The following is a 16242-nucleotide window of genomic DNA, read 5'->3' on the forward strand; positions in this document are numbered from 1 at the left end:
GATTGAAATTGTGAAAGAGAAGTTGTATATACTATGTCATTCTTTTTCTGATGAGATCAAGAAAATTTCATTCTAATGTGTCTTTTTCTTCAACCAATACAGGAGATGTATTCAAAAGGAATAATTCCCCTTTCTGCTGTATCTACAGTACGAGTTCAAGGAGACAACAAATTTGAAGTTGTTACAACACAAAGGACTTTTGTGTTTAGAGTAGAAAAAGAAGGTAAGATTATTTCTTTATCCCTTCAAAAATGTGGACATTAATTTTCGACCAGGTTTAACAAACCAGCTGAAAAAGAAATGCAAAGAAATTTTAAAATGTTAGTTTTAAATGATTTAGGTTTCAAAACTATTTAAAAAATGCACAACGTTAAACCCTAAATAAGTGGAGAAGTTATTTGTGGTTTGCTCAATGTCCTTTTTTGCAGCAAATATTTAGTGAGGAGCTCTCAAGTGCCAGGCACTCTTCTAACTCAGAGATATAGCAGTGAAAAAAGTAGCAGGAATGGGCTCTCGAGAAAGTCACTTTAAGCTTTTATTTGAGTAATGCAAAATAGCTATTTAATATGCAAAACAGTTTTCCTATTAGGAAGTCGATTTTATGAGGAAGTTTATGTAGGACAGATTTTTAGCTTAAGCTTAGTGCACAAGTACACCAATCATTTTTTCACATTTTGTGAAGGATCTTTTTTATTTCTTGAATTTTTTTTCATGTTTGATGAAAAAAACATGGATCTATCATGGATCACTTGATGGTAAAAATTGATCTAAAGATGGCAAGTGTTTTCTGGATTGTATCTAAACACGTACAGAGGAATATTTCCTGAATTTTGTTTAGTTGGGGAACGAGAAGCCAGGGGAGTTCAAAATTCTGTGTTGTATATTTTTTTTGACTATCTAAAATGTCATTATTATAAACCTCACCAATTTGAAATAACATAGGTAAAGTCATTTCCTCAATTTGAAATAACATAGGTAAGGTCATTTCCTTAATTAAAGAATTGAAATTTTAACTTATTTTAAGGACTGCTTTTATTGTAGTATAGACACATGATTAAACTTGATTTTTCTAGGGCTTCATTTGAATAATAATGGTATGGAAAACTGGGTGAATACTTGAAATGTGCCAGACATTCTGCTAAAATCTTCATTTTCACAGCATCTTATGAGATGTGTATTATAATTATTATCCCATTTTACAAGATGAAAATAATCACCAGGAGTTGGAAACTACCACTGTGTTAGCTATTATTGGGTAACACTGTCTCTTTTTAAAAATGTTAGATTGCTAGAATATAGGCAGGGTATGACACAAAGAAAGAGTTCAATAAATATTATATAATACCAGAAAGTTTCCTGTATTGCTTGGAATAATCAGTAATGAATGCATCCTAGCTAACTTTCACACTGGTGAAATCTTTTCCAAACTATGAATTTCTGCTGATTTGTGAGAACAGCTTAGTGATCTGTCTTTATGATGGTACCAAAAACAAAAGCACTTTCTGTTCAAAAATAAAATGACAAAGTGCATTGCTTATAGTAAATATTATATTGTGAAACATATCTGCATATATTCATGGATTTAATGTAAAAATGTTTCTTACTTGATATTTAAAAAAAAAAAAAAAATGCCAGAAGCTGTGTCCTAAAGCCAAGGTCAGCAAATTGTGTGGTCTGCAGCCTAAATCTGGTCATTGTTTTCACAAAATAGTTTCAGTTTGCTAATCCCTTTCCTGGAGCATTTTATCAAGAATCGCCTATCTGAGGTGCCACTTTTGTGAATCATTGCCTAAAATTCAGAAACTTACCCGCAGTTGTGATGCTCAATATGGGTTTTCATTTGAAATCATATTTGTACTCATCCTGTATTTCTTGAAAAACACAGTATTGCTCCTCTCGATTGGCCACTGTGACACTCTTTCCTTATGGTTTGGTTTCTGCTGCCCTTAGAGGTGACTGCCTGTTTCTTTGAGGAGCTTGTTACCTCCCCTGGGCCTCTTGAAGTGAATGTCACATATGCGGTACAGCCTGCATTTTAAAACAGACCTCTGTAAAAATCTCTATAGCCATGTTTACATTCTGCCTTAAAAGTTAAGCAGACACATTTTATTTAAGTAGAACGTATCAACTCACAAATTTAAAAGTCACATGTTTACAATTGGCCAATAAATTCTTATGTGGTATGTAGATCATTTTTTTTAAATATATAAACAGTATAAGCTTTCATTATCTTTGGTGTAAGTTTTTTTGTTTAAGTAAATCATAGGTCTTTAATTTTTGAAACCATGGAAACATTGCTTTAGTAAAGACTGAGGCTTTTTCTACATGGAGTTACTGACCAAGTTTTTTTACTGGAAGTTTTTACATAGTGACAACTTACACTTTAAAATTTGTATGTAGAAGGATGTGTATGTCCTTATATGTAAGTGATACATGTGTGTTTGTGTTTTTAGAATGGCGCCTTTAAGAAGATACTTAATTTGTATTATAAATGATCATCCTCCCACATATATAAATGGTTGATTTGTTTTTGGGGAAGTGAGAAATCAACTATAATGTCTTATGAAAAAATTGGCTTAATAAGTTGAATTCTAAATTAAAGTTTGAGTATAATGAAGCAAAATCAAGTTTAGGACAGAGGGGAACGATTTGAGTTTGACGTCATAACAGATGACTGTCTTCACTTTGGTTGAAGAGCTTTTGAATGACTTATGTACAAGAGCTGCCTTTGTCTTCCCTGAAACCAGTGTCACTGTATCTGAACTGCTCACCACCCAGCAGCATGGCTAAGACAGGATTGTAATTTGACATCTTTTCCATATAAGTCACTAGGACTTAAATTCCTTTAAGTTTCCTAATAAATATTATTACTCTATTAGTGGAAAGAGAATTATATTGAAATAACATTTTTAAAAATACTCTTCCTCAAGTGGGAAGTTTAGTCTGACTCCTCTTGTTCTCAAGCAGAACAATTGGGATGAACGGTGAAAGTTGGAGTGTTATCAGTTCACGGTCTGTCTGGTCAGTCTGTTCCAGTGGCACCTGTAACAGGTGATATTTTGAGTGGGCACTTCTCATGATTATAAAAGAGAGCTGAAGAATTCTGAGTAGCTTTTCCATTTGGGACATTTTCTGACTGGCTCTCAGCTGTGGTTTTCTGTTTAACTTAGTGTGCTCAAGACCCCTGAGAAATAGGCAAGGGGGTCATGCTCTCAGTTGTTTTTGGGCAACATTATAAGCCTTCCAGTGGTGGCTATGATACTGATACTGGAAAGTTGTTTTTTTTGTTGTTGTTGTTGTTGTTTTGTTTTTTTAATATTCTTTATAATTTCTCCTTAGTTGTTTTGTGCAGACATCCCTTCTTTGAAATCTTCAATGTTTTTAGAAGTAAGACAAGAAATACATATTGTCCCTTTACTCTCTTACCCTACTTAATGCTATTAACAATGGTGGCCAAGGATCTTTTTATAGACTTAATTCATGGTGTTCTGGAATTTTCTGACATAGTTCACGATTTCGATAGGATTCCTAGTTCCTTTTAAAATACTGTATTGTAGGGCCCCAAATTTGGTTTTGAAGAAGTTCTTATGGTTTTAAAGTGACTACTCAAATATGTACCTCCATTTCTGATCTATTTCTGTACTCCTGATCTGTATATTCAGCTGCCTACCTGACCGCTCAACATGGATGTTTAATGGCATCTCACACTTCAAATGTCCAAATTCCCACTTTCACCCTCTCCACTGAACCTTCCTCTGTGACCTTCCTCATCACAGTAAGAGCGAGACTCACAGGCCTAGGCCTTGAATTGTGGTTTTCATTCTTAAGTCCTTCTTTTATATCTCACATCCAGTCCATTATCAAATCTTGTCAGTTTGATGTTGGAAATATGCCCAGATGCTGACCAGTTCTCAACACGTCCACCATTACCTCTGTACTCTAAGCCACCACTTCTGTTGTGTTATATTGATCACTTTCCCTAATTGAAGACAGTCATATTGTCAGTACAGTTGTGAGAGAATCATTCAACATAAAAGTCAGATCATGTAGTCCCCTCCAGCGTTACCTCGAGTTTCGATCTTACTGAGAGTAAAGTACTTCTAATGTCCCAAAGCCCCTCCATGGTGGAACCTTGGTCTCTCTGTCCTCATTTCCTTCCATGTCCCCATCCCCCACTATATTTCAACTACAGGGATCTCTTGTTGCTTAACATGCACACCTGTTGTTTCCTGGGGCCCTGCCAGGTGCTGCTCTCTTATCCCGGCATGCTGTCCTCCAAAGACCCTCCTGGCTGACTCCATTGTTTCCAAGGCCATTAGGCTTTTGCTTTACCATTCCTATTTTTCTGAGGTGTTTTCTATTACACTATATAAAATAGCACTCCCTGTGCCCCTCATCCTGTGCTTTGTGACTTGTAACATATGGTACCCAATATCTAAGCTCTTACGGCCGTTCTCCTCCTACTAGAGCATAAACTACTAGAGAGTAAGGCCTTGGTCTGCCTTGTTCATGCTCCACTCCTGGTATTCAGAGTAATTCTTAGGGTGTAGTAGGTGCTCAGTAAATGTTTGTATGATGTGTGGTGTGCAGTATTTCCTTCCTTAATGTCAATCATGAATGACCTTGAGAGATCTTTGTCAGATAGATCAGATTATATCAATAGTAAAGGTGCAAAGAGCCAATTAAACCTTGTTTGATGATGATAATGATGATGATATTGATGATTTTTGATACTGGAGACTTAACTTGGCTTCACACATGCTAGGCAAGATTTCTACCACTGGGCTATATCCCCAGGCCCTTTAAAAATTTGTTTCTCGCTATATTTGGGTCTTGCTAAATTGTCCAGGCTAGACCTGAACTTGCAATCCCCCAACTCCTCTGCCTGAGTTGCTGGGATTACAGGTAGGTGCCACAATTCGTGGCAAAATTACATCATTGTTTATTTGTGTGTTCATAGTTTTCTCTGGTGTAATCAGTTTTTCACTGATGAATATACCTACTACTAAGTCTGGTAGTCTGAGAACATTTAATCTTTTGTTAATTTTTGTTTAACTTCTTTATTTGATTCTTATAAGTTGATCTTTCTGAAAACCTCAAGAACTAATTTCAGGTTGAAGAAATTGCTGTTGTCTTTGATTTATATTCAAGAAAAATCACTTATTCTTTTTTCCTATTACTCCTTTTCTTCCTAACTGGAATGTTATACTTAAAGCAAAGCCATAGTTAAGGTAGAAGGAAATAGTGCTTAGTATAGTGCTAAGAAAAAGATAGACAATTAATAGATATTTGTTATTGGAAGGAACAAAAGAACAATAGTAATATATACTCTGATCCCAGTGTATGACTGAGTCATAGTTTCTGTACATACTATGTTCTTTCTTATATGTACATACCCATGATAAAGTTCAATTCATAAATTATGCACAGTAAGAAATTAACAGCCATAACTAATAGTAAAGTGGAAAAGTTACAGCAATATATACGGTAATAAAATTTATGTGAAAGTGATTGCGTGTGCTCTCTCCTTCCACCACCCCCCATATCTTATTGTGCTTTTACCTTTTCACTTGAAGCACTTCCAGCTTGTCTTTGGCATATCCAAATTGCCAGTTTCGCCACTATTGTGCTTTGGAGCTATTATTTCGCAAGCTAAGGATTACTTGAACATACATACTATGATACTGTGACAGCTAACAGGGTTACTGAGTGACTAAAGGATGAGAATCGTACACAGAACAGTGTGGATATGCTGGACTACGGGGTGACTAATGTCCTGGGGTGGGATGGTGGGACAGAGCAAGATTTTATCACTTCTTAGAATAGTGTGCAATTTAAAACTCATGAATTATTTATTTCTGGAATTTTCCATTTAATATTTTTGGATTGTAGTTAACCTCAGGTCATTGAAACTGCAAAAGTGAAACCATGGATAAGGACTACTACTGTATCTTAGTGTGAAGAGCAGACAGAAGCTACTAGCCCAGTCTCTAGCTTTGCCCAAGACACTTTTCCAAGGCAAAATTATAATTTGGTTTGGAATATTGTGAGTTATCAAAGCACATTCACCCATGTGTAAGGAGACATGTTTCTCAAAGCCAAATACACGTGATGCTTGCTGTCCAATTTACTGTGTTGTATTATCTGTTCACTCTTTCTCAGCGTTGATTCCAAAAGCCTGGTGGTCTTATCCCTGATGCTGATCCGATTATAGAAGGAAATTTTAAGAAAAAGGGAAAAGAAGTTTTATTGCTTAGATAGCAAAGGAGAAAATTGGTGAACTCACATCATAGAGGTTACCATTCTAACTTCTGGGGGAACTAGAGCTTTAAAGGAGGATAAAGACCTGTTTCCCAAGTATTATTATTATTATTTTTTTATTGTAAACAACTGGGATACATGTTGTTGCTCTGTTTGTACATGGCGTAAAGGCATACCATTTGTGTAATCATAAATTTACATAGGGCAATGTTGTTTGATTCATTCTGTTATTTTTTCCCTTCCCCCCACCTCTCCCACCCCTCTTTTCCCTCTGTACAGTCCTTCCTTCCTCCATACTTGCCCCCTCCCTAACCCTAACTCTAACCCTAACACTAACCCCTCCCTCCCTCCATTATGTGTCATCATCCACTTATTAGCGATATCATTCGTCCTTTGGTTTTTTGAGATTGGCTTATCTCGCTTAGCATGATATTCTCCAATTTCATCCATTTTCCTGCAAATGCCATAATTTAAAGTAGCGGGATATAAGATCAATGCACATAAATCTAATGCATTTTTATACATAAGTGATGAATCTTTGGAAAGAATAATCAGGAAAACTACCCCATTCACAATAGCCTCGAAAAAAATAAAATACTTGGGAATCAATCTCACAAAAGAGGTGAAAGACCTCTACAACGAGAACTACAGAACACTAAAGAAAGAAATTAAAGAAAACCTTAGAAGATGGAAAGATCTCCCATGTTCTTGGATAGGAAGAATTAATATTGTCAAAATGGCCATACTACCAAAAGTGCTATACAGATTCAATGCAATTCCAATTAAAATCCCAAAGATGTACCTTACAGAAATAGAGCAAGCAATTATGAAATTCATCTGGAAGAATAAGAAACCCAGAATAGCTAAAGCAATCCTTAGCAGGAAGAGTGAAACAGGGGGTATTGCAATACCAGATTTTCAACTCTACTACAAAGCAATAGTAACAAAAACGGCATGGTATTGGTACCAAAATAGAAAGGTAGATCAATGGTACAGAATAGAGGACACGGACACAAACCCAAGTATTATTATGAGTAGATTTAATTAATATTTAACTTATATTCTTGAAACAGCTGTTGTTCCAGGTTCAGAGTTTCTTTTTTCTTGTGTACATTGAGAGGAAGGGCAGAGAACTCTGCTTAGTACAGAAGAATATTAATCCCTCAAGGCCGGGGATGGCGAAAGGGAGAAGAATAAGGGGGATAAAGTCAGTTATGAAGTCAATCGGTAGTGGCAAAGCCGCAGGGATTATATTCAAAGTTGAAGTGGACCCCACTGCATGAAAGAGACTTGGTTACAACATGGAGAATTAAGACTGAATCTACTATTAATTCTTGTTCTTATTGATCTTCATAATTGTTTGCTTCCTATTAGTAATGGAGGTCCCCAGGGGTGAGAGAATTTTAGGTAATCGTATGTTGTGATGCTGCCATGATATACGTAAGAATAAAAAATGCAATTGCCAGTTTCAAATGAATTCCTGAGAATTTGAGGCACATACTATCAGTGATCTAAAAGGCTGCACTTTGGCCAGTTCATGAAATTATGGCCTACATTTCAAACTGATTTTTGCAGATTAACACAAACAAGCTAACAAATAAAAGCCATTATATCCATTTACTTGGCAGAGACTTATTGTGTGAAACTAATGATCATAAGTAATACCTGAGTTACATAGAAGCTCTGTAGCTGTTCCTAAAAATGTAGAATATTAATATAGTGCAATCTGGATCTGTTTATGTAGATGTAAAACGGCAGGGAATCACTGCCTGTTAATTCACTTAGCTACCAGAGTACTCTGCCATCTTTAGTTTAGGACACATAACAGTGCTGGGGACATTTTGGTAAAGATATTTTATCCTGAAAGCACCAGTTGGGGATTTCATAACCCCTGTAAAAAAGTATTGTTGAATCGGTTTTTAATAAACACTTTGGCTTCCAGTCGTTGATGCAGCTGCTTTTACTTTTGTTTTTTAATAGGTGAGAAGGAATGAAGATAATTTAAAAGTTAAGGCTCATTATGAAATGACTAGATTTGAATGTGAGTCAGTCTAATATAGAGACTTAATTTTAATCCCCAGTGAAGTTGCTATGGGCAGACCTTTCTTAGAAGGATCTGAGAAACTCTTCCAGTTCTCGAATTCGGGTCCTGCTTATTCTTTCCATGAAAATCTTTCCTACCTGGGATTCACTCTGCTTTGTTTTGTTCCTGTTTTTGTTTTTCATTTTCGTTTTTCTCTTTTGCCTTGTTAAGCACTTCCCCATTTGTTTGGTGGCCCGTTTTCCAGTCCTGTAGATGTGGTGGTACCTCAGAATTTGCCTCTTCTCCATGTCCCTGGGTCTCCTATGGAGTGGCTTCCTGTGCTTGCATGTTACTGTCAGCTGCCAGGTGCTCATGCCAGGGCACTGAACCCGAGGTGTCCCCTTGAACCCGAGGTGTCTCCTTGAACCCTTCCGCCTTTGCCTGCCAGCTCATGACGTCAAGCTACCTGGTAGTGGTTACTTGTTTTCTAGAACATCCATCAGACATATTCAAAGCCTTAGCCAGGTTTTATCCCCTAATGTCTTCGTCCTCCACATGCCTTCATTTCCTTGTACTGCAAAATCTCCACTGTCTCTCTCTTGTTCCCCAAGCTTCCCGTTTGGCCCACCTGTCATCATCCTAATGACATTAATTGTGTTCTTTCCTTGCTAAGAATCCCAACATGGTTATCTTTCGCCTCTATAATAAAACCAAAATTCTTTAGATAGGCAGTGCAGATTTTCTAGCCGTATTTCCCATTATTGAGTTCAAAATAATAAACCTACTTTAGTCCCTAACAGATGTTGGTTCTTCCTGCCTGTGTTCTTGTGTTGTCCTTGCTCAAAATTCTGTTCTGCTCTTCCCTCTCTCAAGCCCATTTTGAATTGCTCCTCATCCTCAAGACCTAGCACAAATAACCCTTTATACAAGTTGGTGCCAAAAACAGTTGTATGAGAGTTAAAACATTTAATTGTCCTAATTTTAATACTAACTTGCTGTTTGACCTTCAGCAAATCACTTACCTCATCTGAATTGACTCATATATTATTTAATACCATTCGTATGACATTTATATTTCTGTGTTCCATTATATGTTCATATCTAACTTGACTTACAGCTTCGATTGGTCTATGGGGGACCAAATCGAATTCCTGTGCTCCTAACACAGTGTGTGGTGCGTAGTTGAAGGACACTTAACTTTTGTGGAGGGAGTAGAAGGACCAAGTGTTAATTCATCTACTGAGCTGCTGCTCTTTCTGGGAGTGAAATGGAAGGATGAATTTTAGGGCAGGTTTAGGACATAGGGTTTTCTGGGTATTTTGGAGATGGAATTGCCATATTCAGTTATTAATTGTTGAGTAGCAATATTATGTCTTTTATGAAAGAAAAAAAATCCAATCTATGAATCATCTGAAGGGGAGTGTTCCTCATACATTGAAAAGAATTTAGGTTGCCTGGAGTTCTTTTTAAAATGCAGATTCTGATTCATAAGGTCTGTAGTGAGACCTGAGATTTTGTATTTTTTTTTTTTTTTCCTTTTCCCTTTTTTTTGGTACTGGGAATTGAACTCAGGATCGCTTAACCAATGAGCCACATCTCCAGCCCCTTTTTTTATATTTTATTTAGAGACAAGGTCTCCTTGAGTTACTTAGGGCCTTGCTAAGTTGATGAGACTGGCTTTGAACTCAAGGTCCCCCTACCTAAACCTCAGCTGGGATTGCAGGTGTGCACCATGGCACCTGGTTGAGATTTTGTATTTCTGATAAGCAACCAGAAGCCAGTGATACTGGTTCAGTAACAACTGAGTAGTATTTTTTCTTTTCCCTTAAAGAGTTGGGCCCTTGTCCCTTCCCACAACAGTGTTTAGATTATGGTTGTGGGAGAAAAAATTATGAATTATCTATTTTTTCAAAGGAAGCAGATTCCTTGCTGACATTTCTGTGTCTGTGTGACTTACATATAGACTTAAATATTTTCGCCTGTCTGTTTTCAGAGGAGAGAAATGACTGGATCAGCATACTATTAAATGCACTGAAATCACAGTCCTTTACTTCACAGTCTCAAGCAGCTGTTGCACCTGAGAAATGTGGATATCTGGAACTGAGAGGGTATAAAGCCAAAATTTTCACTGTGTTAAAGGGAAACAGCGTGTGGCTTTGCAAAAATGAACAGGTGAGCAGTGTTATATTAATTGCCTATTGCTGTTCTTTGATTATAGTAACAATTGTGGTTTGTCAGAGTTATTAGTGTGTTAGTTTTTCTTTTGCAGTGATTTCTATACTAACTAAAACAAAGAGAATGGTTGAATTTTCTGTTTCAGAAATGTGTCTAAATACTTGAGACCCGGTATCATCTTTTTTAAGGGACTAAGAAAATAGAATTGTTAAATAAGTTTTAAAACATAACATATTCCTTAGTTGAAGTAACATAAAACTAAGAGAGAGAATAATTAAGAACCAATTAACCATTATGGCTGTTGATGAAATAGGCCCAGTTCTGCACCTGTTATGCTGCTTTTACTTTTCTGCTAAAAAAATTATAAAAAACAGGTAACATAGTCACTTGAGTTTACAGGATTTTATTGTTTTTGTTTGTTTTTATGTTTTTTTCAGCAGATTTTTTTTTTAACCAATGGAAACCTGTTTACTTGAGATAAGTAAAATATATGTGTATATTTAAAATATTTACACATATGTATATATATGAATACAAACATCCACATATATATCCATATCTTGTCTATACACAAATGTCACATGTGCATAAATAAAACAGATTTGGATTGTTGGGTTATTGAATTTGGTTAATATGAAAAGACTCATTAAAGAAATTTTTAAGGAGACTGATGGTGAAATAAGGTTTTACTGAGTCTTGTTATTTAATTTTTTAGACTATCTTTTCTGTAGTTATTTCTGGGTGGGTTTTAATATGTAAAAGAAAATTCTTTTTGTTCCTTTTTGGGAAATACCTCTTTTTTTTTTTTAATCTTAATCCTAGAATATATTAGGTGCTTAGTAATTATTTGTGTAATTAAACATGTGCTTCGGATATCTGATCTAAAATGAACTCATTTTATCATAATTATAATGGGTTTTGGTAAGGTGAAGTATAAATGTTGTTTTCATAACTAAAAATAGAGATAGCCACTGAAAACAAGCAGTAATTTTTTTTCTAAAAAATAACTATAGATCTTTATCCAAAGCATCCTCTGAACCTCAATGTGAACTTATTCATTAAATTTTTTGGATAAGATTTCTTAGCCAATTAACTGTGGAAGGCATCATTGAGCACTGTCGGCATACTAATAACTTGGATAGTTAGCAAATTCCTCAAGAAGAACAGTGATGTACAACTTAATAATGTGTGTGAACCAAGTAGGAGCATTTTCAGTCTGTGAATTTGGATGATTAAAACTTTTCTTACTGGAACCAAGGTTAAAAATGCATGATTTGCTTATATCTTATAGAAGTTACTCTGCAGAATTGTTCTTTTTTTTTTTTTTTTCCCACTTTTACAGACCTGATGGACTTGATGTTATGTGTTTCATTGCTCATATTAGCAAGATTTTCAGTTTGTTATTTTCTAGAAGACAGATATTTTAAAAGTTTTATTAACACTTTTTGATGAGCACAAAATTGAAATTATTACTTTAGTGATTGAGCATGAAAGGCACAATAATGATTCTCATTCATTGAGTATCAGGACTATGCTTATTTATTTATAAGTATTCTCTTTTAATCTTACTTACTAATATAGGGAAAAGATACTCTCATCTGTGTTTTATAGATGAGGAAAGCAAGGATTAAGTAATTTATCTAGGGATTACAACTTACTATGCAAAGTTTAATTTAAAACCTAGGCTTTATAACCCTAAGCTTGGCTTCTTAATAGTCATACCAAGCTGTCTTTTTAAAGTCTAGGTTGAAAAGAAATTTTCTGACTTTTGACCTTTTAGAAATAGCCCAAAGATTCTTTTTGTTAATCATTTCATTGTCTAGGAGTTGGGGTGTATTCATTCAATAAACATGGTGTGCCAGGTCGGGCACTCTTCTTACTAAGAAGTAGAAAAAGCTGCACAAGACCAGTCATGGGTGATGAGCTTAGTGCTCTATTAGGTTGTGCTGGAGTTACAGAGAGGTACAACAGAGAACTGTGGTAATTATACACACTTCCATGTATACAAGTTATGAATGTATTTCCCTTAAAAAATGAAGCACTGAAACTGAACTCCTCTCCATCTTTGATAAGTGAATATATTTTTGATATGGATACATTTCAAGTCTTTCTATGCATTGACATGCCTGTATATGTACCTTTAAAAATTACATTATTGTTTGTGGATGCACTTTTGTTTTTTTTTATTTTATGATTGTATCTTATATGAAGTCAGTTCTTAAAGCTCTTGTGCTTGAGTGAATACTTAAGGAATAAGTGGGTTCAAGCCCAAGTGGAGAAGTTAAGGAAGGCCATACATGTTCAGGTCTTGACACATCATTCTAGTCTCATCTGTCTTCATGTTCTGCTATATGACTTCTTCTCCAAAGGAAAGTGTCTTAATGGTTATCGCACATGATAAAGGAACTTACGTCAAGTATATGGTTGGCCACCCAGAAAGGAAGGTGTTTTTCTTCTGAGTGCAGTTGGCTTTACACCAGTGTGGGCCAGCTGTTTTAGGAACAGTGCTAAATGATGTTGAAATTTCCTTTCAACCTAAACTTTAAAAAGATGACTTGGTTTAACTGTTAAGAAGCCAAGCTCAGAGTTATAAAGATTTTATATTAAATATTACATGGTAAACTATAATCCCTAGACAAAATTACACTCCATCTCTGTAACCAAAAGATCTGACAAGAACAGATTAGAGGAGGAAAAGTTTATTTTTGCTTATAGTTTCAGAGATTATGGTTGGTTAACTCTAGTTCTGGGCCTGAGTTGAGGCAGTACCATGGCAGAAGGGCATGGTGGAGGGAAGTAGCTCAGTTCATGACAGCCAGGAAGGAGAGAGCTCAGCTCACCAGGGACAAAGTATAAACCCAAAAGGCATGCTCCCAGAGACACAGTATGGTAGAGTTTTAAAATTACTAATCTATGGAACAGATTAACCCATGATTAAGTTATAGCTCTTATAATCTAATTCTATCTCCTCTGAGCATTTCTGTGTTGTCTCACACATGCATTTTTGGGAGACACCTCTCAAACCATAACAGATAATGAAGTATTTTGATATTTTGATGCATCTCCTGAAAGTTTTACACAAACACACACACACACACACACACACACACACACACACAGAATCATCTTATATATTTTTCAAAGGTGATGGAAAAAATGCATTCAGTAGAAGACTACAGATAGTGTGAGGATTGAACTCGTGTATCTTAATTTGTGTTGCATCTAATATAGTGCCAGGCAATAAGGTTTAATTGTTTTCGTTGTTTTAAAGCTGTGAATTTATTGCCCATATAACTTAATTGCATGAAGAGAATAAAAAAATAAAGAAATTGACCTGTGACACAGGAATAATTACCTGTTTTCTGTCCTTTAATGTATACATGGTTTTTAGTAATTGACTTTTTTGGTGGTCACTCCAAAGAGTAAAGACAGTGGGCAGAAATGGGGGAGTGGGCCTTTCAGCATGTGCTGAAGAGTTACGAAGGAGGAGGCTCATTTACAGCAAAGGTGGGAGGTTGAATCTGTCTTTTATACTAAATCAAAAATGTACATTTTTCCAAGTTACAATAACTATTAAAGCACTTATAATTAAAGACATTACTTTTGAGATTCCCTCTCTCTTCTCCAGAAGTGGCATGAGGGCAGTAAGGGGATTTCCTGTTTGCTTGTTCTCATTCACAGTTCACTGATTACTCCATGAATAATGTGCATCAGCATGGATTTAACACAGGCTTTGGTTTTTACCAAGTGCAAAGGTGTACTTAATTTTACCTCTTTCACTCCCTTTCATTCATTAGTGCATTCTAGGAACTGAAGTCTGCAGTAGCTCTTGGGCTGCATAGGGAAAAGAACCTTAGGGAATGTTTTGTTAGGTGTTGCCTACACCTTTTTGTTTTCATATTTTTTCAGATAGGCTTTAACAAGAAGCAGAAAAAAATTATGAGGACATATATAAAAACTTTTGTTAGGGAGGAAAATGGCATAGTCAAAACTGACACTGAAAATCTTTACCTAATGACCCTGTTGCAAAACACTGCATTGCCCTTACCACATAAATTAAATGTCATGCCTTATATATTTAGCACAATCTGACAACCCCACCCTGTTTTAATTTTTACACATTTTCTTCTATTTCTCATCTCTGCTGGTATTTTATATGTTTGCAGTGTGTTATGATTAAGGCAGTTTTTCCACATTATCGTGTCTACTTTGTAGAAAATGGTTGTATGGGCTACACTACAGTGTTGTGTTTGTAGATCCATCCATCCATTTAGCTAATGTAGGCACCTGCTCATTTCAGAGGGCTGCTTTAGGCAATAGGACGGTGGTAGTCCACAAGATCTGTGCTCTCTGGAACCTTACTTTCTGATGGGAGCAACACCGTGGTAAGGATGTGAGACTTCTGGTAGTTTTCTGCATGTAGCCCTGTCCTTTTTTTTTTTTTTTTTTTTTTTTTTTTTGTCAAGAATTCCTGTGACCTTTTCTAAAGAGTTATTTATTTTTAAAATACAGATAGCTATGTGTCTAGGTATCAGTTACATTTTAGTCTTAAAAGAGAATTTTAATTTTTACATTCTCAAATTAATAGCATGAATATTTGTTTTATTCATTGTTATATGCTTAAGAGTTCCAGGCAAGAAGCTGATAACTCTATAAACATATGTGAATTGTACTTGAATTAATGATCATTTATAGATGTTTTCCAAACTGGACAGTTTAAAAAGTTTTTTTTTTTTTTTTTTTTTTCACTATCAAGTATCTTTTCATTTTATGTCTCTCTTTATTCATTGGGAGTTTATTTTCTTGTTTGCCATTTTCTTTTAACTCTTTTTATAATTAAGGCATTAATTGCATGTTATATATTTTACAGTTTTTTGGAGTTATTTTATTTACTATTTTATTTTCCAGTTTTTGTCATGCAGAAGTTTTGTTAATATAATTCATTTTTTAAAAAATTGTCTCAAAGTTTATAGATTTTCTGTACTGTGGAACAATTATTATTTTCCAAATTATTTATCTTGATATGGATGTATTGTACCAACCAGGATTTACAGAAATTTTAAACAAGATAATCAAATATGCACATACATTGAAATATATGCATTGTTATGTACATGGTATTGCTAGTTGGATGAATTTCTGCCAATGGACGTGAGCAAATTTAAGAGAATATTGGCTTGGATTTCCTTTTGTTATTTTTCCCTGACAGCCAGTCTCCTATCTTTTCCTGATGAGTTTTTTAAATATCGTGTTAATATTAGTGAGTTCATTACAACCAGATGTCTAGCTTAGTGGGTTTGGGTATCCGTTTGATGATAATTGTGGCATTGAGGCCTTAACTGCATAAACTCATTTGATTAAGCATTCTCAAATCAGGGTATAACAAGAAACTCATCCCCGTTTCCCCCCCAACATAATGTCCCCTGGTGTTCTGGCATAGGAAGGAAACGCTAATAGAATTTAAATAGGCCTCACAGGGCTCCGGGTTGTGTGGCACAGAAAGAAGCTGCAGGATGTAGGTGGTGGCCTCACATTCTCTGGGTTCTGTATCTGGCCAAACTCTGCATCTGGTGTTTCCCAGGAAGTCTGGTGCCAATGTCATACAATGCCACATCTGTTTTCAACAAATGTTTAAGCACCGAGTTCTTAAATTCCTGGCAGGGAAACCTAGCATCCAGTATTTCCAAAAATAGATTTGAGATTTCAGCAAATTTGGGGTTAACAAATGCTTCCTAAATTTTTCTGTTTAGTAATCAAACCTTCATTTTGTCCTTGCATTATGT

The 16242-nt window shown here is 35.5% G+C and overlaps 1 protein-coding gene across 5 annotated transcripts in view; it reads left to right on the top strand.

Annotated features, from left to right (window-relative positions):
- Positions 1-16242, top strand: part of ARAP2 (ArfGAP with RhoGAP domain, ankyrin repeat and PH domain 2) — a 187528-nt gene that overhangs the window by 53172 nt on the left and 118114 nt on the right. For all 5 annotated transcript variants that reach the window (XM_079152776.1, XM_079152779.1, XM_079152777.1 and 2 more), the window contains exons 8-9: positions 103-223; positions 10278-10456. In XM_079152776.1, the coding sequence (XP_079008902.1) occupies positions 103-223; positions 10278-10456 (300 nt within the window). The remainder of the gene's footprint in view (positions 1-102; positions 224-10277; positions 10457-16242) is intronic.

The sequence above is a fragment of the Sciurus vulgaris genome, assembly GCF_902686455.1.
Source record: "Sciurus vulgaris genome assembly, chromosome: 9".
Classification (NCBI taxonomy): Eukaryota; Metazoa; Chordata; class Mammalia; order Rodentia; family Sciuridae; genus Sciurus; species Sciurus vulgaris.